The sequence below is a fragment of the Gorilla gorilla genome, chromosome 9 (assembly GCF_029281585.2).
Source record: "Gorilla gorilla gorilla isolate KB3781 chromosome 9, NHGRI_mGorGor1-v2.1_pri, whole genome shotgun sequence".
In the NCBI taxonomy this organism is placed as follows: Eukaryota; Metazoa; Chordata; class Mammalia; order Primates; family Hominidae; genus Gorilla; species Gorilla gorilla.
The window spans coordinates 119,154,075-119,181,207 of NC_073233.2; the positions used below are offsets into that span (position 1 = coordinate 119,154,075).

Sequence of the window (27,133 nt, forward strand, 5' to 3'; positions counted from 1 at the left end):
CCGTTACTGTCCACCTACTGATGTTTCATCCTCCAACCACTACTCTAGAATATCTGTAAATCTCAAGGATATCATATGCATTAGTCATTGACTCTTGAGGACCTATTTCTGTCCCTGTTGCAAATGCAACCCAATAAGAAAGAATCGTGGACCATCATGTTATGGGAGACACCGTGGGGCTCTGATTTGATGGCTCATACTGAGACCACCTCCCCTTTTTCATACCAATGCACTAGGACACAATGATTCTCATATATCGAGTAAGTTCAGTTAGAGAAGTCATTCATTAGACATGCTCAACATTTGCAGCTGACAGCATGAGTAATGACCAGTCAGAGGCCCTACCATGTGGTTTACCATAAATGAATTGTAATAGGTTAAAAAAAAATGGAGCCCCAAAGATCCCATGCCAAATCCCTGGGACCGGTGAGTTCTGCTTTATACGGCAGAATTTGTGGTTAAGTGAAGTATCTTTAGAAGAGGCCCTTACCTGGCATTATTTAGGTGAGTTCTCAGTATAATCACATGTATCCACAAGTATCCTCCCTCACAAGGGGGAGTTTTGAGAGAGAAACACACACACCGGGGAGAAGATACACAAAAGAGGAGGAGGCAATGTGACCACTTAAGCAGAGATTGGAGTGATGAGGCCACAGTCAAGGAATATCTACCAGTAGCCACCAGAAGCTTGAAAAAGCAAAGGCAAATTCGCCCCTAGAGTCTGGAGGGCACACAGCCCTGCCAACACCTTGATTTTGGACTTCTGGCCTCCAGAATTATGAGAGAATCAATGTTGCTAGTTTTAACCACACTGTTTGTGGTAATTTGTTACAGCCATCCTAGAAAACTAATACTCACATATTCTGCATATTCTGAAAACTATGTCCCCCCGCTGGATAGGCATACTTCAGGAAGTATCTATTGGATGCCCAAATTGCTGCTCTTTTATTTGTGACGACACTGATAAATTTACACAAGACTCTGTTGATCCATCTTTACCGCAGCTTCCCTCATGAACATCTGTTTTTGATACCATGAAATGTTTTTCACATCTTTGCAGCAGGAACAAGAAAAAAATATCCCTTGCATCAAAAGAGACTTTTACCAAAGACTAGAAATTAAAACCACTTCTATACATTTTAGCTACAATTCTGTGGTTTCACAACTATTGCTATGTATGTCTATTTTTAAATAATGGTTTTTCTTTTTTCTTTCTTGAATTTTTCTGTTATTCTTTACCACACTACTAGATCTTCTACCAAGATATATAAATGTGAGCCATTCACCACCATCTGGTACCAAATACACACACACACACACACACACACACATAATTAAGTTCTGATTGCTGCATTTTTTCAACTACACTATTTCAATTGAGTTCTATAAAAGCTAAACATCGAATTATTTTCAAATAACATCATAAAATTCAATAACCTCTTTATTATATGTAGGAAAAAAAGCAATAAACCTAATAGTCACAATTTTTCAGTTTTGTTTTGAAAGTTGGTGAGTGATTTTTCAGACCATTGTTCCTTTTAATCAAGTTTTTCTTAAGCTATCTTATGGATTTATTTAAAATTGTTGAATATACATCAGCTGACATGAGGGGGAAAAAATGTAAAACTTGCTGTGTAGGAAAAGGAAATCAGCTTGGAATTGAAACTGTTGGGGAGATGGGGAAGTGTCGTGTAGTGTAGGGGAGGCTAAGATTGAGCCTAGGAATCAGGGTTTGATGTTCAATTTATTTGTTGATTTATGAACAAAGTAACAGCTCTTTTGCTCGGCTCATTCATCAAAATGCTATAGCCAGGAACAGTAAGAAAATAGACATGAAAATTCCTTCAAGTTAATATCCTACATAAACCTAAGGAAAAATAAATGAAGATTTCTGGCTCTGTTTTTAGAAGGTCTGAATTGAGTAAAATGTTAAAGAGAAATATCCCAAGTGAGAAATATATTTAGATAATAACAGCCTTGATTTTTACATGCTCTACATATAGAGACCAAAAGTGAACTATTTCCACACAGCGTGATTCTTGCATGCCAATCTCAAGTGTTTGCTTTTCAAATCAGTATTACTTACAGTTATTTTCTTTCTGTACATTATCCTAAATTCTTACATTTAAATTATTTCGCTGCTAAAATCTCTACATCAAGGGCATACAGGATAAGGCAATATTGTCAGCTGGGTTTCTTGGTTAATAATCTTTCCTAATTATTTTGGAGGGTTAATATTACAAGCAACGGATAGAAGTATGACAATAGTACGTATTTGATGGGAAATTTGGGGGGAACAGAAGGTGAATGGGCACCATTTGGTGTGTTTATGACATAGAGCAATTGCCATAAAGTTGGGCAGACTTTAACTGTAGAACAGATGTGCATTGTCTATCTTAGTCCCTAAAACCGCCTGTCCTTCCAGCAGGACTGCTAGTTGGACGTTTGTTTAGTTACACATTCAGCTGCTGCTTTGCTATACCAATCGTGCACAATTCAGTTACCACAAGTGTAAACATTGTGACGTCTAGATCTGTAATTTGCATTTGGATTTCTTGTGAAGTATTAGGAGGAAAAAATACATGCAATTGGAAGCCGTATATTCTATCATCTCAAAGTTTCTTTGATTTCCCTGAAACTTTGGGTAACACACATCTCTCCTCCACCAAAAGAGAAGCTGCTCCTTCTTTCGTCTGTTTGAACCCCTCCTTCTGGCTACAAATGGTCTTGGGTAATTCCCTTCTCTTCTCTGAGCCTCAGTGTCGCTGTCCATAAAAGCAGAGAGTTGGGCCATGCGTCTAAGATTTCTCTAGTTTCTGTGTTTATTTTTTTCAGATAAATTTTACTGTGTATAACTGATGTTTGCAACATGACCTTGTGGGATACATATATATGGTAAAATTTCCACTATAGTGAAACAAATTAATATATCCCCTATCTCATCAGCCTTGATTTATATATACTGTACAAGTACAGACCAAAATTTAACTATTCCAAGTGGTCTGTTTTTTTCCATTTCAACCTCAAGTGTTTGCTTTTCAAATCATTATTACTTACTGATACTTAGTTACTTTTTGTGGCAAAAGCTGCTAAAATCTACTTATTTAACAAAAATCCCTAACACAATTCAACCTTATTAACTATAGCCCTCATGTTGTATGTTGTATGTCTAGACTTGTTCATCCTACATATCAGCTACTTTGTAGATTCTGAGCTACATCCCAGTATTCACTTTTAAGACTTAAATTTTTTAATGTTTATTCCATTTATTTATCTTTGTTATTTTCATTATTTATACTTCAAATATTTCCATTTCTTTAAGTATTTAAATCCTAATCTCATTGTTTAGGATTTAAAATAGACCTGAGTCTCAGACAACTAGCTCTTACCCAATTTGAAGCACCACTGAGCTGATGTTTCAGATTACTCTGTTGTCTGGGAACCTACAACACTCAGGTTTACTGAAGTTCTCTCTTTTTTTTTTTTTTTTTTTTTTTTGAGACGGAGTCTTACTCTGTCATCCAGGCTGGAGTGCAGTGGCATGACCTTTGTTCACTGCAACCTCCACCTCCTGGGTTCAAGTGATTCTTCTGCCTCAGCCTCCTGAGTAGCTGGGAATACAGGCGAGTGCCACCATGCCCAGCTAATTTTTGTATTTTTAGTAGAGACAGGGTTTCACCATATTGGCCAGGCTGGTCTCGAACTCCTGACCTCGTGATCTGCCCACCTCGGCCTCCCAAAGTGCTGGGATTACAGGCGTGAGCCACTGTGCCCAGCCTGAAGTTCATATTCTAAGACATAGAAAACACAGCATAGTGAAGAGTTTGGGCTCTAGATCCAGATGACCTGAATTCAAATCCCAGCTCTGCCATTTGCCAACTGTGTGGTAACAGTAAAGTTACTTAACCTTGCTGCTAAAGGAAGATAATAACATCTACCTTGCAAGGTTATCATAAGGATTACATTTAATATTTGCCAAGGGCTTGGCACATGGTAGGTGCTCAATCAATGCCATTGCTATTAAACACTCAACTGCATGTGAGGAGTGATGTTTGTTAGAATTCAAAACAATATAAGAAATTCATTGCCCTTAAGAAATGTACTGCTCAGTTGTGGGGTAAGAAATTATAAGTGATTAAAAATTAAAAGATGGCTTTGCTCCAAGTGCCAAAAGAGTTGAGTGTGACCATCAGTAAACATGAGGGAGGTTCAGAGGAGGGAAAGCAAAGCATGAAGCAGGTAGGTAGAAAAAGACTTCTTGGGCCGGGTACAGTGGCTCACGTCTGTAATCCCAGCACTTTGGGAAGCCAAGGTGGGCAGATCTCTTGAGGTCAGGAGTTTGACACCAGCCTGGCCAACGTGGTGAAACCCCATCTCTACCAAAAATACAAAAAGTAGCCGGGCATGGTGGTGTGCACCTGTAATCCCAGCTACTCAGGAGGCTGAGGCACAAGAATCGCTTGCACCCGGGAGGCGGAGGTTGCAGTGAGGCGAGATTGCACCACTGCACTGCAGACTGGGTGACAGAGCAAGACTAAGAAAGAAAGAAAGAAAGAAAGAAAGAAAGAAAGAAAGAAAGAAAGAAAGAAAGAAAGAAAGAAAGAAAGAAAGAAAGAAAGGGAGAAAGGAAAGAAAGGAAGGAAGGAAGGAAGGAAGGAAGAAAGAAAGAAAGAAAGAAAGAAAGAAAGAAAGAAAGAAAGAAAGAAAGAAAGAAAGAAAGAAAGAAAAGAAAGGAAGAAAGAAAGGAAGGGAGAAAGAAAGAAGAAAGAAAGAGACGAAAGAAAGAGACCAAAGAAAGAAAGAGAAGAAAGAAAGAGAAAGAAAGAAAAAGAAAGAAAGAAAGAGGGAGGAAGGAAGGAGAGAGAAAGACAGAGAAAGAAAGAAGAAGAAGAGAAAGAAAGAAGAAGAGAAAGAAAGAGAAAGAAAGGAAGGAGGGAGGGAAGAGAGAAAGGAAGGAAGGGAGGGAAGGGAAAGAGAGAAAAAAAGGGAAAGAGAGGAAGGAAGGAAGGAAAAGAAAGAGAAAGAAAGAAGAAAGAAAGAGGGAGGGAGGGAGAGGAAGGAAGGAAGGAAGGAAGGAAGGAAGGAAGGAAGGAAGGAAGGAAGGAAGGAAGGAAGGAAGGAAGGGAGGGAAGGAAAGAGAAAAAGACTTCTTGGAGGAAAGCTTGCCACGAGCTAAGCTTTGAAGGAAGAAGATGACCCAGGTGAGCAGTGAGCAGGAGTAGAACCCAAGCAGAACACACGAAAGGGGCAAAGGCACAGGGGAAAGGAAGCAATTCCCTGTGACGTGCAGCGGATGAACCAATTTTGTCTGCAGCATAGAGAAGTGAAAGAGAAGGTTGGGAGGCCTGCACAGTCCTTCAAAATTCAGTTCTCATCTTGCCTGTTAAGGTTTCCCAGACACTCCCCTCTGCTCCCAAAGCCTCCAGCATATTTTTCTGCTAAAATATTCTTACATTGCACTGTCACTTCTTGTTTTCTTAAATCTGTCCCTCAACTGGCTAACATCTTGCTATTTCTGTTTGTTCCTTTCGGAGCCTCCAGCCCAGGAAGAATAACAGTGTGGTAAAGTGATTAAGTGCCTGAATATCAGAGTCAGACAGACCAAGGTTCTGACTCTTGTGTGTGAAATTGATCTCACTTCTCTGGGCCTCAGTTTCCTCCTATGTAAATGGGAATGGTGATAGCTACCATGGAAGGTGTTGTGAAAGTGAAATTTGATAATGTCTACAAAGCACCTGGTATAGCATATGGCATGCTGTAAATGCTCAGCAAATGGCAGCTTTTATGGTTTTTACAATATCTGGTACATAGCGGTACTTGATAAATGTCTCAGCAAAGGTGTGCCACACTAAGGTAGATAGGCACTGGATTATAGGGAGCTCTGGATAGCAGCCTTGAAAGTTAGATCCTCCTGTCATCACTACTATTAATTTTAATATAATATACATAAGTGAAACCATTAGAAAGGCTACTGGGTAACTTTTGTAGGTTTGAAAACTTTATTCCTAGGAATAAATTAAAAAAAAAAAAAAAACAGTGGAAGCTGTAGTTACCCACATGCTGATTGAGCTATACCACTGTCCTCCATTCTTCCAGTCGAGATGGCTAGAGTTGAAACTCCAACCTGGTGCATTTCATTAAGATAATTTCAACTGCTCCCCTTCTGTAGTACTAAATATCCAAAAACTCAATCAGTTTAGGATAACAAACCTATAATTATACTTATCCATCACGAACTGCCAATTTAAAAAAAAAAACAGCTTCAAATTACAAGAAGAAAGAAATAAAAGTCTGAATATTTTGATCAGGATTTGCCACCAATTTGCTGACCTAACAAGTGATGTGACTTTCTGAAGCCTGCATTTCCTGAATTTAAAAAATCTTCTGAGTGGTGCAGATGGGAGAGGGTCAGCATTCAGTGTTCTCCGTGTGTTTCCCCCGCTGGGTGCAGCTGTTTCTCCTCCTGACTCAGTAGATTTTCCCAGAGCTAAGAACGTGTCCCACCCACTGGCACCCCTACCCCCAACATCCAAGGCCAAGCTGAACCCCCTCTGTAATCTGAAAAAGATAAATTCCTTTTTATCTGGTTCAACTAGAGTTTTGCAATCTAAGTTAGCCAGGAATATAGGGAATAGAAAAGACACATAAAGCAGAAGAATGATTATGTAGCCTCCAAAAGTTCTGATGCTAACGTTAATATTGGGTCAAAGATGGGCATGGGGGTACAATTGAGTTGACGTTTAGACCTGAGTCCCCTTCCCACCTGTTCACTTCTCTCTGGGATAAATAGTAATGAATAATAACAATAATTATCACTTACCACTGGGCTCTGAAATAGGAAATTTACAAATAATTTCATTTATCTATTTTAAAATATATTTCATTTATCAATACAAGCACGACAGCTTTCAGAGGGTGGTACCCATATCTGTTTTTGAGATCAGAAAAATAAGAATCAGGTTGAAAGTAGTGAGGCTTAGATTTGGAACTAGGTTTGTGGGACTCCAGGTCTTCACTTCACCCACCCTATTGCCCTCTTACATTATGATTCCAGCCCAAGGATGGGTGAGCTTTGGAGTGGTCACTCTGCTTCAGGCCCTCCTGCTCAGCTCTCATGTCACTCTCCAGATTTCGTGTGTGATGGGTGGCCCCAATTATGACTTTTGCTCCCTCTTGGGAACACATTTGTCTCCCCAGTCAGCCCCACAGTGTGCCTGCAGACTGTTCAAGAGATGATGCCACACCCAGCCCAAACCAGTACCAGGACCTTCCTTTCCTATGATACTCAGACATCTTAGAAGACACTGGACCCAAGAAGTTTTCAATTTCCTTATAGAATTTATCTCCAGTTCTATCCCAGAACCTGCTTTCTATCCCAGAAACAGCTGCATCCAGTGGGGGGAATATATGGAGAACACTCAATAGAGTCCCTATTGGTCATTCTCCACCACTCCTGGACCCCCTGGCCTCGTGGGGCTCTATGTGGCACCTGGCCCTCTCTGTATGAGAGGAAATCACTTCCTGAACCGGAGTCAGAGTGTGCCATCCTGACCTTGCAGAAGCCTCTTTTCTGTTCTCTAGAGACCTCTGGGGCCTACTCACATGACCCATTTCTCTCTGAGCTTTTCTTCTTACCTGAAGCTTACTCCCCTGGCATGTCTTTGGATTTCTTTTCTGAATATTGGCAAGTTATTTGAGAGGCTGGCATCCATGGCTCACTCATGGGACTGGATGCAGAATGCCACTTCTTCCACTTTAGAAGGCAGAGGCAATATCAGCCCCCTTCTGAGGGCTGGAAGAGATTCCTGAGCCCAGTGAAACATAGAGTTTACCAGACCAATTGACCTGCTGTCTCTGGTGACCCACCCCTTCAATGCTCTCCCAGCCCCCGTGGTGTCTGGAATTCTCTCATAGTTGTACACACTATGGAGCCTTACATATATTCTCAATAAATATAACAGCTGATAAGGAAAGGGGAGAATACTTTCCTTAAGGCTTTACCTTCTTATGAAATATGAGAAAACCTGGGGAGAGGAATACCACCAATGCCCTCATCTCCTAGATACTAAGGCAATTTTTAGTATTCCATGCTAGAAACAGATAGAACCCTTTACTAATGTAGAAATCTAATACCATACTACTGTTCTTTGGCATTCTAATGGTGGTGCTAAACAACAATGAAAATGCCAAAAGAAGAAGAGGTCGAATACAAGTAAGAGCAAAAACTGGTACACAGGCCTTAAAATTAAGGAGTTGGTCATACATAAATCCAAGGAAGAAATCACAGCCTCCGCAACCATCAGCATATTGTCACACCTGAGAACATAACATGTGGATAGTATATTGAATCTGTGGTTGGAAAAAGGGTAAGCTTTGGACCGAGGCATCCCGAGCTTTGCAGGCATGAGGGCCAAACAGTTGGCACCACTGCAATTACAGGAAATACTCACGGTCTTCTCTGATTTCTTAAAATTTACTGTAAAAATTATTTTTCACCTCTTCAACTCATAACCTGAACCTACCCTACAACATGTTTTGATTTTAGTAAGATTGTTGTGTTTCCCTGGGCACAGCAAATGGGCATCAGGTGGCCCAGTGTGTGTTTTCTTGGTTATTGCTACATTTTTCTTTTTTTATTTTATTTTATTTTATTTTATTTTATTTTATTTTATTTTATTTTATTTTATTTTGAGATGGAGTCTCGCTCTGTTGCCCAGGCTGAAGTGCAATGGCATGATCTCGGCCCACTGCAACCTCTACCTCCTGGGTTCAAGTAATTCTCCTGTCTCAGGATCCCAAGTAGCTGGGACTACAGGCACACGCCACCACGCCTGGCTATGTTTATTTGTTTGTTTGTTGTATTTTTAGTAGAGACGGGGTTTCACGGTATTGGTCAGGCTGGTCTTGAACTCCTGACCTCAGGTGATCCACCTGCCTCAGCCTCCCGAAGTGCCGGGATTACAGGCATGAGCCACCGCACCCAGCCTCTTTATTTTTCTTATTTTCTCTTAGCTTTTTCTTTCCATATTATCTTTATTTTTCTTAAATTTTTAGAAATCCCTGTTGTTCTCTTTGTGTTTGACTGCTAAGGCTCTTAAGAAACCTGCAATTTTCCGTTAATAAATATATCTTATTTATCCTTGCTACTTTTTCATGAATGCCAGCAGAAGAATCTACTTCTCATTTGAAATTTTGCAAGGTTATTGATAAAGGGAATCAGTATTCACCCTGGGAACATCTCCCTATACCTTTTGCTCCATCTCATAGCACAGTGCTTTGCATATTGCTTGTTAACATGGCCAGCTAACCCCCTCCACGAGCCTACAAAGAATTTAAAAAGAAAAAAAAACATTTTCTGAGCAGGCAGTGTCTAGTAAACTCAAAACACCAATGTTTGAATACAGAGGTACACACTATATTCTTGGCATTCATTTGAATGAATGCTTTACTAAGGCTTTCTAAATGGCCTATTGTCTGACTTTAATTAGCCCACTGTCCTGCCCTGTTTAGAGATCTGAACCACATTCCCAGTGCTTTCCATGTTCCCCACCCAACCACCTGCTCCCTCACAATCACAGAAATTTTAAAAATAATAATAAAGGCAAACCTTTTGCAAGCAACTTATTTTTTCAGCTGCTCTATTGGTTCTGCAGGGTTTTTTTAATGTCATAAAATTTAAAATAATTCCTGGTGGTGAATTCTTTCATGCAGCTTGCAAAAATAATCAGTTTTTGCAGTGGAACAGCCGTGGCAAGTCCATCTGGCAGGGCTGTAGTTCTGCAGATTCTGTTCTGACCAAAGTGCATCTCAGTGACTCCTGTTGTTCTAACTTAGCTACATAAATACAAATAGCATTCCAAAGGCATGCCAAGATCCAGGGGTAAAAAATGTGTTTCATTTTGTAACTTAGGCAACAGAAATCACTTTCTCACAGAGACAGCCTGAACATTATTTTGTGCCAAGCAGGAGAGTTTTAACAGTAAAATTTTAAGAAATTATCTGAAAATGGGAATTCTGCAACCATCTGAGCTTTCCAAATGACATAAAATAGTTTATATCCCAGCAAGTGAAGACAGTTGACATCACAGTTTTCAAAAGGTTTGAGATTTGCAATAAATATATGACCTAAAGTCTATTTATTAATTTTTGTTAGTCGCTTTAATTACAAAAGAAATTCAGTGTAAAATTTCAGACAGAACAAGAGTTAAAGTGAAAAGCGAAGCTCACTAAAGTCTTCCCTGTCCCCAGTTCTCTTGTCCTACATCCCAAAGGCCACCCCAGTGAGTTTCATGTAAATTCTCCCAGAAAATTTGCTGTGGCATTTTATTAAAGAGAAATTAAGTTGTTGCACCAACAAGTTAATGAATATCAAAATGTGTTAGATAATTACATGCACTATTACAAAAATGCATAAATTAATGTTTTTGTGGCAAAATCCCTTCCTGAGAGAGAATTTAAACATGGCTCTTAGTTTTCATTTTACCCCTACACATTTGAAAGCCTTGAGCAAATCACTTAATCTTTTTATGTCAATAACATAGCCCTTACTGTCACCTAAGGCTGGTGATAATGAGACAGGGTGCACAAAACCAGATGAACTCTTTCTTTGTGAGATAAATCCCCTATAACCTAGGCTTTGTAGACACAGGTAAATGCTTTTGAGGATATATGTTTCAATATTCCCTCCTCAGTCAAAAATTCTTCTTGGCCTTAGAATTGGGCCTATACCATGCCCCATTAAATTAAGTCATATAAAAAGTAGGGTTTTTTTATTTGTAAATATGTCAGTATGAGGAAGACCTGCCAGCCGCCTCTCATACAGGTATCAGCAGTAAGGTTGGTGATAACAAAGAAAAGAGGAAGAGAGCCCTGGAAATTATACAGCATCCAGGACAGGTGGCCAGCAGTCCTCAGCACCTATGGGAGAGTATCAGCCCTTGTTGATAATCCTCTAAAAGGAGGCCAAATAGAAGTGAGTAGAAATGGCACCTGCTGGCCTTCTGAAATCCCAGCCCTACTGAGGGCCATCAGACCCTCATCACTGGGCTCTATTCACCTATAATAACCCATACACTCACCCCACCAGTCATTTCCAACCTGTTATTTTAGCACCAGATTAAATTTCCTCGAGCAATATTTTCACCATGTCTACACTGCTAAGAAAGTTCTGGGCGGGGTGCAGTGGCTCATGCCTGTAATCTCAGCACTTTGGGAGACCGAGGTGGGTGGATCACCTGAAGTCAGGAGTTTGAGACCAGCCTGGCCAACATGGTGAAACCCCGTCTCTACTAAAAATATGAAAATTAGCTGGATGTGGTGGCAGATGCCTGTAATTCGGGAGGCTAAGGCAGGAGAATCGCTTGAACCCAGGAGGCAGAGGTTGCAGTGAGCCGGGATCATGTCGCTGCACTGCAGCCTGGGTGACAAGAGCAAAACTCCATCTCAAAAAAAAAAAAGAAAGAGAGTTCTGAAGGATCACTGCCTGCTACCAAAGTCTAAGTTCCTTAGCATGGCTCAAAAAAACTCTTTTTTATTTCTTTTTTTTTTTCTTTTTTTTCTGAGACAAGCTCTCACTCTGTTACCCAGGCTGGAGTGCAGTGGCATGAATTTGGCTCACTGCAGCCTTGACCTTCTGGGCTTGGGAGATCTTCCTGCCTCAGCCTCCCAAGTAGCTGGGACTTCAGGCATGTGCCACCATGCTCAGTTAATTTATTTTATTTTTTGTGGAGATGGGGGTCTCACTGTCTTGCCCAGGCTAGTCTCAAACTGTTGAGCTCAAGGGATCCCCCTGCCTCTGCCTCCCAAAATGCTGGGATTACAGGCATAAACCACTGTACCTGGTACAAAAAAGGCTAGGCATGGTGGCTCACGCCTGTAATCCCAGCACTTTGGGAGGCCAACGTGGGTGGATCACCTGGGGTCAGGAGTTCGAGACCAGCCTGCCCAAAATGGTGAAACCCCATCTCTACTAAATACAAAAAAAAAATTAGCCGGGCATGGTGAAGGGTGCCTGTAATCCCAGCTACTTGGGAGGCTGAGGCAGGAGAATCACTTGAACCCAGGAGGTGGAGGTTGCAGTGAGCCAAGATTGTGTCATTGCACTCCAGCCTGGGCAACAAGAGTGAAACTCCATCTCAAAAAAAAGAACTTTATAACCTGGTTCCTGCATCTTCCTCCAGCTTCTCTTCAGCTTTCTTGTCTTCACACTTCCTGCCCTCATTTCCAGGTATGTGACATGCAGTTCCTCACATTTTGAGCCTTTGCTTCTCCCTCCAGCAACAATAGCCCTTAAACTGATTTCCTTTTATCTAGCCTTCAGAACCAGACTCAGATATCACCTGTTTTGATGTGCTAAATCACATTCTCCCAAGACAGTAAATCACCTCATCACCCCCCTAAACTTCATCCCTGCCCCCACCCCCATACCTGCACTAAATCACATTTAGAATTCAGGCTATGTCACTTAGCAGCTTTGTGACCTTGGACAAGTCCTTCAGAAGTATCTATTAGCTTTCCCATCAATAAACTAGGGATTATAACAATCTATGTCATTGGTTAATGGTGATGATCTAATGAAATAATGCATGTAAATCATCTCACACTCTACAGAGTACATAAAGAACCCAGACATTAGTTGTCACTAAAAATGATCACACAGACACACTAACATATGTAAAGTGCCAGACACAGAGTCTGGCGGGAAGTGGCACCAGGAAATGCTAGTCTTCTCAACCACAACCCTTATTTCTATTATTGCACCAATTACATATATATTTATGCACCTGTTTTTGCGATGAAACTGTGCGCTGTCGAGAATAGAATCTATGTCTTACTCCTCTTTGTATTTCTGGAAACTACCACAATCCTGGTGCAGAGTAGGCACAGAATACATTTTAATAGAATGAATGAAATGAAACTTCTGCTCTAGACAAGCCAACTTGCTTATTATTCCCTGAAGAAGAGCTGTGCTTTCCCACCTTGTGTTTGGTTCACAAAATTCCTCCTTCCTGGGAGCTTCCTTTCTCCTCTCTGTACCCTCTCAGCCTTCAGCACCCAATTCAAATCCTCCACACATTGACTTGCCCCTTTTCTGATGCATAGTAGATGCTTATAACGGTAGTTTATATTCATTATAAAGTATTTTTCTTATTTACAATCAAATATATAACTCAGATAAGTGGCCTATAAATCAAAACCTGTTTCAAACTTTGCAAAAGTAATAAGATTTATAAGATATGTTTGAGATAGTTTAGCCAACACACCAGATTTCACACCAACCAAAATGCCCCTGGTTCTACTATATGCTTCTCCTGTTAACTAAGGCATGTAAATCTCTATATCCATTTTTTTTTCCTGGGGAGATGCTACAACCTAACATCAGTGACCATTTAAAGACTAACTGTGTTAACATCCAGCATTAACCTTCCTTTAATTCCAAAGTTGGAGGAAAACCACATGACCTATGGTGGATCTAAATGTAGACATTAAAATGTGGTGTCAGATGTTTAATATGGTATCATCAGCTCCACCTGCCTCACAACCATAGAAATGATGACAATGAAAAATTAAAATACTATGAATGTCTCAAAGAGGGATATCACCTATTCACAAGTGGCTATGATTATTATTACTTAAGCATTAGTAGCAATATCTTTAAGTTTGAAGACTTATTTTCTAAACTAAATTTTATCTCAATTTGAATTAAGAAATAAAATTATACAGCAGTATGAAACATGTCATGCTAGTCAGACATCACTTCCTTAGTACATTTCAATATGTCCTTCAACTAGGTTGGCACCTAAAAATATTATTATAGGATAATAAAATGACTATAAATGTACTCAAGGGAAACTCCTAATCTTATCACTTTACTACCTTGGTGACCTATTAGTTCAAATTAACTCATTTTCATGGAGGGGCTTTGGGGGCAGCTGTGAGGCTGCCGTGTTAGCTGCAGGAAGTTGCAGGCTGGCAAATTTCATTCAAATATAAACCTCTAAATTTGGCTAGCTGGCATTGCAGGATCCTGTTGTTTGCAGTATGCAAAATAAAAATTATATACCATCTTGCTTGGTCAAAAGTTATGGGCTCTTCAATGTTAATTTCAATGTTATTTTTTGGAGGATTTGCAGGATAAGAGGCAACTGTGTGAATACAATATATTGAACCAAGAAAGAAATGTAAGATTTCCCTTCACGTAGGAAATGACAATTGAGTGCACATGCTGAAGGACCCTGGTTTAGGCTTTTCTCTCCTGACCCGTGAAATCTGGAAATGGGATGGAGAAGCAAGTGGTGGCTCTGAAATCTTACCAGTGGCATCCTTCCCAGCCCCATGCAGGCCCTTTAGGAGTCTTCTAGGGTCTGTGATACCAACTGAAGAGGTCCATTATCACTGACTTTTGTGTTTATCCATCAAAATATTTCCCAGGTCACCACAGAGGGGGCAGCATTAATTATAGCTATAAACTGACTAGTCTGATGAAAATGTTTTACATCATGATTGTGGTGATAGGTCACAAGTGTTCATCAAATTTTGCCAACATTCATCAAATTGTACCCTTAAATTTTGTGAATTTTATTATATGTAAATTACATCTCAATAAAGCTGAGCCCTTCAAAAGTAGAATGTCACTCAAAGGATTAAGGATGTGTGTGTGTGTGCATGTGTGTGTGTGTGTGTGTAAGAAAGAAAGAGAGAGAAAGAGACAGAGACAGATAGACAGACAGACAGACAGGAAAGCACCCCACCCGATCCTCTTTGTGAGCTTTTATATAATTATATGATCTCTCTGGATGTCCCTAAGTCTCCATTATACTAAATTTTTCAAACTAGGATGCTTTTCTATTTTTAATTGTTGAGTTATTAAAATGCTTCCAAAGCAGACTGGTGCGGTGGTTAAGAAACAGACTCTGATATCAGAAAGGCCCTTGTCTAATTCCACCGATTACCACCATCGCCACAACCAATCCTCTCCTAGAAGGGAAATCAGGTTATTCTCTCTATGCTTAGGTTCCCTCATTGGCAAAACGAGAATAATATTACTTATCTTCTGGGGTGGTCGTGAGAATTAAATGAGATGATACATATAACATAGTTGACCATAGCAATGGCCAACAGTGTGTTTATGAAATTACTATAAGTAAGTGCTTATGAATTACTTCTGTTATAATTTAAATCTCTGCTGGAAATTGTTGGGAGTCATGGAAAAATAAAAGCTTTGTGCTGTGTTAAAACCAGGAAGGTATCTACATCTAGGCTCAATATTTACAGATTCAACTCTGGTACTGGGGGATTGAGAAGAGCTCTCCCACAACAAAACTGGATCTTACATAATACAAATTTTAGTGAGTTGTTGAGCTAGCAGAAAGTAAGGGAAATCTCCAAAGCTGGGGGTAGGGGCAGGAGTTGGCATGGGAGATTGAAAAAGGGTTTGAGCAGAAAGCAAAGCACCAAATGATGAGAAGGTGATCATTCCAAAAAGACAGGTTTCCTGAGGACAGGTGTCCAATTGGCTTTACATGTGAAGACTGGTTCTTGACCTGTTGCCAGGGTTGGGAGGCTGAACCTTGGACTCCAGGATTAATGTGGGGAACCTGGAAGGCAGCTGGCTCCCCATAGATAGAAACATAAATCTTCTAGAGGAAAGCAGCCTCAATTCAGGACCCCAGATCTTCACAGATTAGGCCAACAAGATGTGAGTTTCAATCAAAGATCACCCATGCATAAGAAAACAAACCACTATGAATGAGTCCACATGAACAATAGACAATAAATTTAAATTCCCAGAACTTTCATATATTAGAATTACTGAATACAAAATACATAACACTTAATACATAATGAGCACTCAACAAGAGGCTGTCAAAATTTACCAAATAGATTCTAAAAATCAAATGGAATTTATAGAAATGAAAAAAATATAAAATCATGAATATAAAAATTCAATGTGTGAGTTAAATAACAAATTAACTACAGTTGAATAAAGAATTAGTGAACTGAAAACACATCTGAAGAAATCTATGCCAATCTCTACCAAAATATAGAAGAAAGAATCACAGACACAGAGAAAATAGAGAGGTTAAGGGATTTTGAGGATAATAGTAAAAGTTCTAACATGTATCTAAACAGAGTCCCTGGAGGAGAGAACAGTCATAATAAAGACAAGACAATATTTGAAGAGATGATGGCTGACATTTTTTCAGAATTTATGAACAACATGAATCCCTAGATTCATGAAGCCCATTCTATATCAAGCAAGATAAATAAAAAGAAATCTGCCTCTAGATAAAATGAGGTGAATTTGAAGAACTTCAAAGACCAAGGGAGTATATTGGAAACAGTCAGAAATAAAGAAAAGATTGTCACAGAGAATAACTGGAAGACCAATAGCAGATACTGGCCGGGCGCGGTGGCTCACGCCTGTAATCCCAACACTTTGGGAGGCCAAGGCAGGTGGATCACAAGGTCAAAAGATTGAGACCATCCTGGCCAACATGGTGAAACCTCATCTCTACTAAAAAAAAAAAAAAAAAAAAAATACAAAAATTAGCTGGACATGGTGGCACATGCCTGTAGTCCCAACTACTCGGGAGGCTGAGGGAGGAGAATCGCTTGAATCCGGGAGGCGGAGGTTGCCGTGAGCCGAGATTGTGCCACTGCACTCCAGCCTGGGTGACAGTGTGAGATTCCATCACAAAAAAAAAGAAAAAAAAGATAATGGTATAAAAGACCAATAGCAGACGCCTCAACAGCAATTGTGGAAGCCAAAAGACAGTGGAATGACGTCTTCAAAGTGCTAAGGAAAAAAAAAAAAACTATAAAGTTAAAATGGTGAATCCAGCGGTATTATCTTTCAAATACAAAGTCAAAACAAATAATATTTTCAGATAAATAGAAATTGAAAGAGTTTACTGTCAACACCACTGACACTTAAGGAATTTTCCAAAAAATTACTTCAGAAGAAGGAAATGAACCTAGAAAGAAAGTCTGGGAAAGGAATAAGCAAAGCAAATGGTAGACATTTGAACCTTAATTCAAATTAGTAAATCTAATACAGAATTACTGAGTTAAATGATGATATTGATGTCTAATTTGTGACAGCTTAATAACAAGAAACAAGCTAAAAGAAAAGAGAATAGCACACCCATAAATTAGAAGAGGGACAGTTCTTATCTGTCAATTGCAGGTTTAAGATATTGTTTGTAGGTTTTGTTAAATATACATGGTAAAATTGTAAGGGTAATCATAAAGAATGAAAATAGAGAGTACAATTTCCACAGCAGGTAGAGAACAAAATCACATAGGAGACAAGAGTACAAAAAGCTTCATCAAGTAATAAATAAAATCCACTAGACCTTTAATTGTGAAATCTTTGTAGAGTCTTCTGGTATAAAAATTGGGCTGGGGAGGAGTCGGTACTGTCAGTTCCACAGTAATAATTAAGTCTGGGCAGAAGATGGAGGAGGCATCGTAGAAGATGCTGGAGATTGCTGGCAGTGGAGGAGAAAGACAGAAAAACTTTTAGAGCAGAGATGTCAAAAGGTGAAGGGGCTGTGTCAGCCACAATCACATAGACTGGGCTCTCTCCCTGCCTGGGGCAGAGGCAGGAGACAGAGCCATTCCAGCTGATAAATAAATGGCTAACATGCTGAGGGCAAATAGGGTGCTGATGCTGATGCTCATCAGATTGGGCATGTGTGCTGTGTCTCACAGGGGCCTTGATCCTGGCCCCAGCCTTGGCCAGAGCAGTTTAAGTGAAGCAGGCAGGAAGAGAAGGTGGGAGAAGAACAATGGGACATCTCCCTGGGCAGCACCCAGGACAGCTACCACCCCCTGCCACATCCTACTTAACCTGGAAGGAGGCTGAGGCTGAAGCCAGAAGATATATGTGTTGGCACAGATCTTCAAGGAAAGACCCAGCCACATCACAGAGCTGAAAATGGGAGGGTAACACTGGATAACATGGGTGCCTGCAACATGGGAATATGTGCCCAAATACAAGTGCATCTGTGATTTAATCACTGCCCCTTTCCTTCTCATAGAAATATTAAGGGACCTACTTCTGACCATTACATGCCCAAGAGTTCCCTTCTGCCACTTAAAAGTGTTAAAATATTAAACAAGAAAACCCATAAATCAAAAGGTTTGCAGAAATATACCACAGATTTGAAGGAACCAACAAATGCATAATAGTAATAATAGCTAAGGCACATATGCTGTTTACCATGTGGCAGACACTATTCTAAGTGCTCGATGTAATAATCTCATTTAATCTTCATATACCCAAGATCCCACAGCTAATAAGAGGTAGAGCTGGGATTCAAATGTAGTCACTCTGGTTCCAGAGGCTTTACTCTTAATTATCATGCTGCTTCTGAGTTGTTGGAAGATATTTTGCCTGGAGAAGTTCGAATTCGAGGTTGATATTACAGATTGCAATTGCACGTTTGCATTCCCCTAAAATTCAAATGTTGAGGTGCTAATCCCCCGTGTGATGGCATTTGGAGAAGGGGCCTTTGGGAGGTAATTAGATCTTGCAGATGAATCCCTCTAATGGGATTAGTGTCCTTATAAGAAGAGACACCAGAGAGATGATCTCTCTCTCTGTCTCTCTCTCTCTCTCTCTCTCTCTCAGCCATGTGAACACACAGTGAGAAGCCAGCTTTCTGCAAACCGGAAAGAGGGCCCGCACTAAAAACCACACCTAGATCTCAGACTTCCAGTCTCCTGAACTGTGAGAAATAAATTTTTGTTATTTAAGCCGTGCAGTCTATGGTATTTTTCATAGGCTTGTCTTCAGATATTTGAAGGGCTGTGTATGCAAGAAGTGTTAAACTTATTCTATAAAGACCAAAGGGATTAGAACTAGAAAGTTATTCTTTCCAGCCAACTTTGTAATTGGTAAAAGTTCCTAAAGAAGAAATGGGTTTCCTCAGAGGGTGCTAAGTTCTCTGTGCCTGGATATTAGATGTACCTGGTGTTAGTAATATGGAAAGAATGTAATCATTGAATGAGACTCTATAAAATTTCTTCCAACTCTTGAGAGTCTATAGAATCATTAAAGAAGTCACTGCAAAAGAGCTCGGATTCAATGAACTGGATGTTGAGGATTCTTAACTTCCACAGAAGCTACACCCTCTCCACTTACTCTGCTCCAGGACATCTTGGAGCCATGATTTGCGTATTTTAAGACTCTACACACCTAGATACTCTTCCTTCAGAGGTCAGCTTAGGCACTGCATCCTGCAAGATGTGTCTCCCACCCCATTCTTGACACTAGTTTAGGTGCCCGCATCACCCCATCTTTCCCTGACCCTGCCACTTCTCATACTACACCAAATATTCTGTTTTGTCATCAATCACCCCTGTATTGGTGTCTTACGGCTTCAGTAACAAGTTACCACAAATGGGATGACTTACAGCAACAGAATTGTATCATCTCATAGCTCTGGAGGCTAGAAGTCCAAAATCAAGGTGTCAGCAGGGCCATGCTCCCTCTGGAGCCTCTGGGGAGAATCCTTCCTTGCCTCTTCCTAGCTGGCAGTTGTCGCTGGTGATCCTCGATGTTCCTTGGCTTGAGGTGGTATCACTCAAACTGCTGCCTTTGTCTTCACATGACCTTGTCCCATCTGCATCTGTGTCTTTGTGCGTCCCTCTCCTCTTCCTATTAGGACATCAGTCACATGAGATTTAGGACCCACCGTAATTTAGTATGACCTCATCTTAATTTAAGTAGTTACATCTTTAACAGCCCTATTAGCAAATACCGTCACATTTACAGGTATCAGGGATTAAGATATCAATATATCTTTGGGTGGCTCATGCCTGAAATTCCAGCAATTTGGGAGGCTGAAACAGGTAGATCACCTGAGGTCAGGAGTTCGAGACCAGCCTGGCCAACATAGTGAAACCCATCTCTACTAAAAATGCAAAAAGTAGCCAGGTGTGGTGGTGCGTGCCTGTAATCCCAGCTACTCAGGAGACTGAGGCAGGAGAATCACTTGAATCCGGGAGGTGGAAGTTGCAGTGAGCCGAGATCGTGCCTTTGCACTATAGCCTGGGTGAGAGAGTGAGACTCCATCTCAAAAAAAAAAAAAAAAATATATATATATATATATATATATATATATATATATCTTTTGGAGGGGGCACATAATGCAACCCACCACATTCCCCAACCTCTCCCTGCTCTCTAGCCTGTGGGTTCTTTGAAGATTGTGTCTTCATTCCACATATTTTTCTTATGTCTATTATGAACTACACCCTGTTCTAGGCACTGAGGGCACATCACAGTCGAGGTCCCTACAGTTGGTGGAGCTTCTTCCTCCACATGGATTCAGACAGTAAACATTGAAGTGGCCCTTCAGTGCTGAAGCCAAACACTAAGTGCATGTATGCACATACACACATACAGTAGGTGCCCCTTAGCCATGGTTTCCCTTTCTGAGGTTTCAGCTACTCATGGTTAACTGCAGTCTGAACATGCTAAATGCGAAATTCCAGAAATAAAGAATTTCTAGATCTTAAATGGCATGCCTTTCTCAGTGGTGTGATGAAATTTCATTCAGTCCCACTCTGTGCTGCCCAGGACTTGAATCTTACCTTTGTCCAGCCAATCCACACTGTCTACACCACCTGCCCGTTAGTGTCTCAGTAGCCGACTCGGTGACTGGATCACCTGTCTCTGTATGGCAGTGCTTGTGTTCAAGTCACCCTTATTGTATTTCACAATGGCCCGAAAGCACAAGAGTAGTGACGCTGGCAATTTAGATATGCCAAAGAGAAGTCGGGATGTGCTTCCTTTAAATGAAAAAGTAAACATTCTCAACTTAATAAGGAAAGAAAAAAAATGTATGCTGAGGTCAGACATTGGTATGGTAAGAACAAATCTTTTGTCTGTGAAATTGTGAAGAAGGAGAAAGAAATTCATGCGAGTTTCGCTGTTGCACCTCGAACTGCAAAACTGTGGCCACAGTGCATGATAAATTCTTAGCTAAGATGGAAAAGGCATTGAGTTTGTGGGTGGAGGACATGATGGCAATCAGGTGTGGTGCTATCCTCAGTTTTAGGAACCCACTGGGGAGTCTTGGAACATATCCCTCGTGGGTGAGGGGAGGCTACTGGATATGCGTATATATAGTCACTTAATATATATTGGATGAGGGAATGTTAACTGGAACAGTAGAAAATGAAGGATAAATTACTACATTTCATCCAGCCAGTGCTTTCTGGCATGTTTATCAAAATGTAAAAGTGTGGTTGCTCTCTGTCCCTTGTAAAACTTTGTTCTATGGTACTTGAATTCTTATTCTCAGTTGACCTGAGGGTCAACCCAACTCCCCAGATAATACTTCTGAATATCATAAAACCAAGCTTATAAGGTTTATTCCTAATTTTTATTAAACTCAAACTTACAACTAAAGAACACACTTGCATTCTGTTTACCTTCCAGGGCAGCGTCAGTTCCTGTCAGTCTCCATTTGTGCAGATGCCAGGTGAGTACTTTAATTCAATAAGCAATTATTCCCTTTTGAATTTAAATCAAGCAACTGGGCTTCCATTCTTTCATAACGACCTTACAACACTTCCAAAACTCTGCTCCTTTAAAATAGTTTTGTCTAAAATACAAAATCAGCGAAGGACAGAACTCATGCAGTAATTTCTGAATTTAAAATTCATTTTGTCTTGAAAGCAGCCCTTTTATCCCAAGCTTTTGGGGCAAAGGCAATATAAATTATGCCCTTGATACAGTTTTAAATTGTCTAAAGTTCTGACACCATGATCTGATAGATGAGGCACCTGCTTTCAAACAGAAAGAGGAAAGAGGTCTGCGAGCAGAGGGAGTCAGGCATTTGGTTCAGTATTTTGAATTCATTTCAATGCCTATGTCTCATTAAATACTCCTGTTGGGATGTAAAAGGGGAATTCCTAATAATACTGTTGGACATTCTTGTATAAACACACACCACACAGGCAAAGACAATCTCATTTAGTTCAACTCAGAAGCGGCACATTCCCTAATAGTTTTATCACCTTCAGAGCTGGATAAGGGAAAGGAATAAGAGCAATTGAGGATCCAGAATATTTAAATGTCTGTATGTTGTTTCCCAATCATATATACTGCCATTGAAATTTGGTGGCATCTCCTGCCTTCTACAGAAAAAAAAAAGAAAAATTTCCATAGCTTCTCTTTATCTAGAAATTATCCTTTCTCTTTGTACAGAGAAAATCCATGCTAAGAGAGCAGAGGCTTTTTTCTTCATGGTTGTTTTGATTTGGAAATTGGGAGTATAGATGAGAGCCTGGAAACCTTGTTTTCATATTCTCAACCTTAACCGTTCTCATAAATATAATTTCATTGTATGAAACAGAACCTTATTTATTTATATTAAGGTTCAGCTGCACAGATTTTTTCCCAAGGAAGTATGCTTATAATGAAAACCCTAACTTCAGCTTTCAAATGCATGAGCAAGTTAGAAGTTATAGAATGTAAGATGAAAGTGAAGTGAGTGGAATCGTGCTACAGGTTTTGATGGGGAATTTTGATTTCTTCTTCTGGATGAATAAATTCACATGCCATTCTTGAACACAATGTTATACTACTAGGTTTAAAGAAAATGTATAAGGCATGAGATCTGCCCCCTTGGGCTCGCAGGTTGACTGGAAAGATCATTGTGACTCAGGTGAAAGAGGAATGAGCATAATATAAAGTGCCACATCCTGTGGAACGGGCTGGAATTCTGTGTCTATAGAATCAGAAGCTCAGAAGTGGTCTGCTGCTGTGGTTGGGGTAAGGTAAGGAAGACAGGCACTTATATCTTCTCCCCAGTTCAGCCTTTTTGTGACCTATGACCTAAGGGTGTTGGTGTTAGCATTAGATCACACCCAAGGCCAGCTGGAACAATTAAACCATCAGTTTTATAGACCTCAAGTCTATGCCCTCAAACATGTTCTGAATGATCAGTGTTTTCTGCTACAACTGAGCTACGGGGTCAGAAAGTGTTGAGCAAACACACCTTTTTCCTTGGAAACCATTTCACTGCTGGGCTTACCTTAAATGAAACTCTTATCAGTTTCTGTCCCTCCCTCTCTCCATCCACCAAGGGAAACTTTTTACTTTTTTTTTTTTTTTTTTTTTTGAGACGGACTCTTGCTCTGGGCGAGATCTCAGCTCACTGCAACCTCCACCTCCCGGGTTCAAGTAATTCTCCTGCCTCAGCCTCCTGAGTAACTGGGACTACAGCAGCTGGGATTACAGGCATGGTGGCCCAGCTGATTTTTGTATTGTTTTTAGTAGAGATGGGGTTTCACCATGTTGGCCAGGATGGTCTCAATCTCTTGACCTCGTGATCCGCCAGCCTGGGCCTCCCAAAGTGCTGGGATTACAGGTGTGAGCCACCGAGCCTGCCCCACCAAGGGAAACTTTATGTAGCCGGCACTGTCTTCCTAAACGTGCTGGGCCCTGGTGAGTTGAGTGAAGGATTCCAAGAGGCCACAAGAGGGCAGCAAATAATATAAAACTCATCAAAACCCTAAAACTACAGGCCTCTAAAATTAGCTTCCGTGTAGCCATCTAATCCTAAAGAGTCATTTATTGATGTCTGCCAGGCGTGCGACCCAGTGTAAGATCAATGTGTGAAGAATTAGAAGACAGAGTACAGCCTGCCTCTGATTTGAGGTGGGGTTATATGTGTTACCTTATCCAGACATAGTGATCTCAGATAACAGGCCAGGAGCACCTCTTGTTAACAGTTCTATGTATATGGAGAGGTAGCTCCGATGTTGTGAAAAAGATGCTTCCTTGGTTAAAATATGAATGCCAAGAGATTATTTCATTTATCTCTTCCTAGCACAGCGCCGGTCACCGGGAAGGTACTCAGTAAATGTGAATGAATGAACAGACACGGTACTGTCTAAAATGAGCTCACCCCTAAAGGCGACAATGTTTTCAAACATTAGTTATTTGGGCTAATGCAGGACTATTTCACGCTTTTCAAGACATTTCTCTATTTCCATGTTAGCGTTGGAGTCAGGCACGCGTTAGTAACATCGTTTCCCAGGCAGAGACCCAGCTGCAACCGAGGCCTTGACCGCCCTGGGAGGAATTTTCTGCCCATGTGTTTTTCATTTGGCAACAGGTTCGCCGGTCACGTCAGGTTACTACGGTGTCAGAAGATCTTTCTTATCTGACTCAGACTTCCACAACAGTAAACAGTTTTCAAATGACGTCTACACCTCCAGCGTGGGGAAGCCGTTTCCCTGTGAGTCCTCCGCAGGGCAGAGCCATGCGGCTCTCCTGGAGCCCTACTTCCCCCAGGAGCCCTACGGAGACTACCGGCCTCCGGCGCTGACGCCCAACGCGGGCTCTCTGTTCAGCGCCTCGCCCCTGCCGCCGCTCCTGCCACCGCCCTTCCCCGGAGACCCAGCTCACTTCCTATTTGTGAGTATGCGGAGACCTCGTGTGAGGGAGTAAAAGAGGGGCGAGGCTCGCCCTCTGGCCCAGCCGCTGTGCTTGGCATCCGGGTTGAAGCCAGGTCTGGCTCACCCTGGAGACTCCAGAGGCTGCTTTGCAGCTGCCTGGAGATGCCAGGACACCCTCCGAGGGAGCCTTGTTCAAGGATCCCTGTCAGCCATGACAGCCAGGAGCGTCTACGCAGGGCTTGGAACCGGGAGGAATGTGCAGCAGGATTTATATCCATTTTGTTAATGCTCTACTGATATTGCCTGATATTCCCCCACCCTGTTAGTGCCAGTCGTCATCATTCCTGCAGCCCCTAAGGAAGGAACACTGAAGCTGCATCTCAGACATGCTAGGCAGTAATGAGATGGATCATAATCTCCCAAGGAGGGTACATAGGGCTCCTCTTTCTTTCCAAGTCCCCTGCCTCCCCTTCCCCACATTTTGAGCCTAAAAATCCTTGTTCTCTCTCAATCCTTCCAAACAGGTGAGTTCATAAAGGTCTGAAGGTTGCTAATGCTCATAGAGAATAGTAAAGGCTTCTACCGCAAAGTAATGAATCTCTAAAGACAGGAGTTTAGACAAAAGGGAGAGGATGAGAAATCACATTATTAAGTATACTCTGTGCCAGGAAATGTGATGTGTTCATTCAATACTTGCAACAACTCAGGATATAGTTATGAAAGTCCCATTTTACAGATGAGCAATGTCGGGCTCAGAGTCAGGAGGAGCCATGAATGAATCCAAATCTTTCTAGCTCCAAACTTACAGGATTCCTACCTCTTTCCTCCTGCCTTAATGAGGACAGAGTGGGCTTCTTAGTCCCCTCAAAAATTCACCATGGAGTTGAAGGCCTACTCTGAGGAGTGGGCCAAGCGCTGACCTTCCCCACTGTGTAAATGGCATTCTAGGACCCAGACTAATGGGAGACTCAAAAAGAATCCAAGACAGAGTGCATTGCACACAGTAAAATGTTGCATAGATGTGCATTTTATTAGTCTCACATTTCACTCATTTAATGTTGTCTTCTGGGAAAAGGAATCTCAATATCTATAGCAAATCTAATTCTAGAGTAGGAAGGGAGGAAAACTTTCACTGCTGGTGTCAAAAGCCAGAGAGAAGAGCAGCCTGAGAGCCAGGCTTCAGGCAGCAGAGAGAGGGGACGAAGGCTGCCCTGAAGCCACAGTCTGGCAGCACACAATGTATCATCAGAGTGTCACCTAGTGAATAACCTCCGTGGCCTTTCCATTCTCCTCAGAGGGACTCATGGGAGCAGACGTTGCCCGACGGTCTCAGCCAGCCTGACCCTGTGTCTGCCGATGCCCTGCTGACCTTGCCACCCAGCACGAGTTGCCTCTCCCAGCTTGAGTCCGGGAGCATCGCCCAGCACAGGGGCTCAAGCTGGGGGTCATCCCTGGCTGGGGCTCAGTCCTACTCGCTGCATGCTCTGGAAGATCTGCACCACACTCCGGGGTACCCTACCCCGCCTCCTTACCCCTTCACCCCTTTCATGACGGTGTCAAATGACCTACCGCCCAAGATGGGGCCGCTCTCCCCAGACGAGGAAGCAGACACCGGTTCCCTCCATGACCCTTCCCCTTGGGTGAAAGAAGATGGGAGTATTGCCTGGGGGTCATATGAATGCCGCAGAGCGTATTGAGGGGAGGGCCAAATGACTTCTGGGTTTTTCTTTAACTTGAGGTGTATTCCAAAGATCATTTTAGGAGTGTCAGCTCATTCAGGACTGGATTTTCAGAATAAGCCTCAATGCCACTCTTTGTTAGTGGACAAGGGCATTTATTTGTAATCCTCTCCACTGTAGCCCCACTGAAATAAAACAGAATGTTAATTAAATGTATCAGAGACCGTATTCTAGTAAGATAACCCTACAATGTGGTCTTTTTGGAACTGTTGTAACCCATTACGTTCTGAATCTTCTGTTATCTTTGAAGTATCATTTTTGGCACTGATTTTTCTTAAATTACATTAAAAAGTTTATGCAGATCATAAAAGATACTGATTTTCCTGTCAGATGTTTCTTAGTTTTAAACTATGTGTATTCTGCAGTAAAAGACACTGGATAGGATATAATATAGATATGACCACATAAAACAAAACTCATTTTATAGCATGTGACTTGAAAGAGTGAAGTGTTTCATATACATATATTTATGGCTTATTATAGTGACTTGTAAAACCCCAGTTAAAAAAAAAGATACAATCTATAAATATGTTATTGTCCGTAAAATAGGATGAGATCAGGAAACTATGGCTTTGTACATAACAAAGTTATTTTTTGACTCTATCCTAAAGCCCAGAATGTCCTCAGATTAGTTCAATCCAAAAAAGTCCAAAAATTTTCTTTGATCAGTGATGGCCTTAATTAAACCAGACATTGTATCTCTGATGGAATAAACCTACAGTTATCAGCATGAATGAGTAAAATAGGCATTCTGTAATCAAATGGAAATTTTTTTTTTTTTTGAGACAGGGTCTCACTCTGTCACCCAGGCTGGAGTATAGTGGTGTAATCATGGCTCACTGCAGCCTCAATCTCCTGGGCTCAAGGAATCCTCCTACTTCTGCCTCTCAAGTAGCTGGGACCCAGGTGTATGCCACCATGCCCAGCTAGTGTTTTTATTTTTTACTTTTTTTTTAAAAGTTTTTGTAGAG

General features: G+C 41.2%; 1 protein-coding gene across 2 annotated transcripts in view; it reads left to right on the forward strand.

Moving 5' to 3' along the window:
* Positions 1–26,467, forward strand: part of POU2AF2 (POU class 2 homeobox associating factor 2) — a 40,705-nt gene extending 14,238 nt beyond the window's left edge. Inside the window, exons 2-5 of one of the 2 annotated variants that reach the window (XM_055355484.2) lie at positions 18,638–18,736; positions 21,455–21,497; positions 24,141–24,442; positions 25,719–26,458. In XM_055355484.2, coding sequence (XP_055211459.1) covers positions 21,491–21,497; positions 24,141–24,442; positions 25,719–26,120 — 711 coding nt within the window. In that variant the 5' untranslated portion in view covers positions 18,638–18,736; positions 21,455–21,490 and the 3' untranslated portion in view covers positions 26,121–26,458. Of the gene's footprint in view, positions 1–18,637; positions 18,737–21,454; positions 21,498–24,140; positions 24,443–25,718 lie in introns of both variants that reach the window. The other variant, XM_063710817.1, reaches the window with a different exon arrangement.
* Positions 26,468–27,133: the final 666 nt, after the last annotated feature.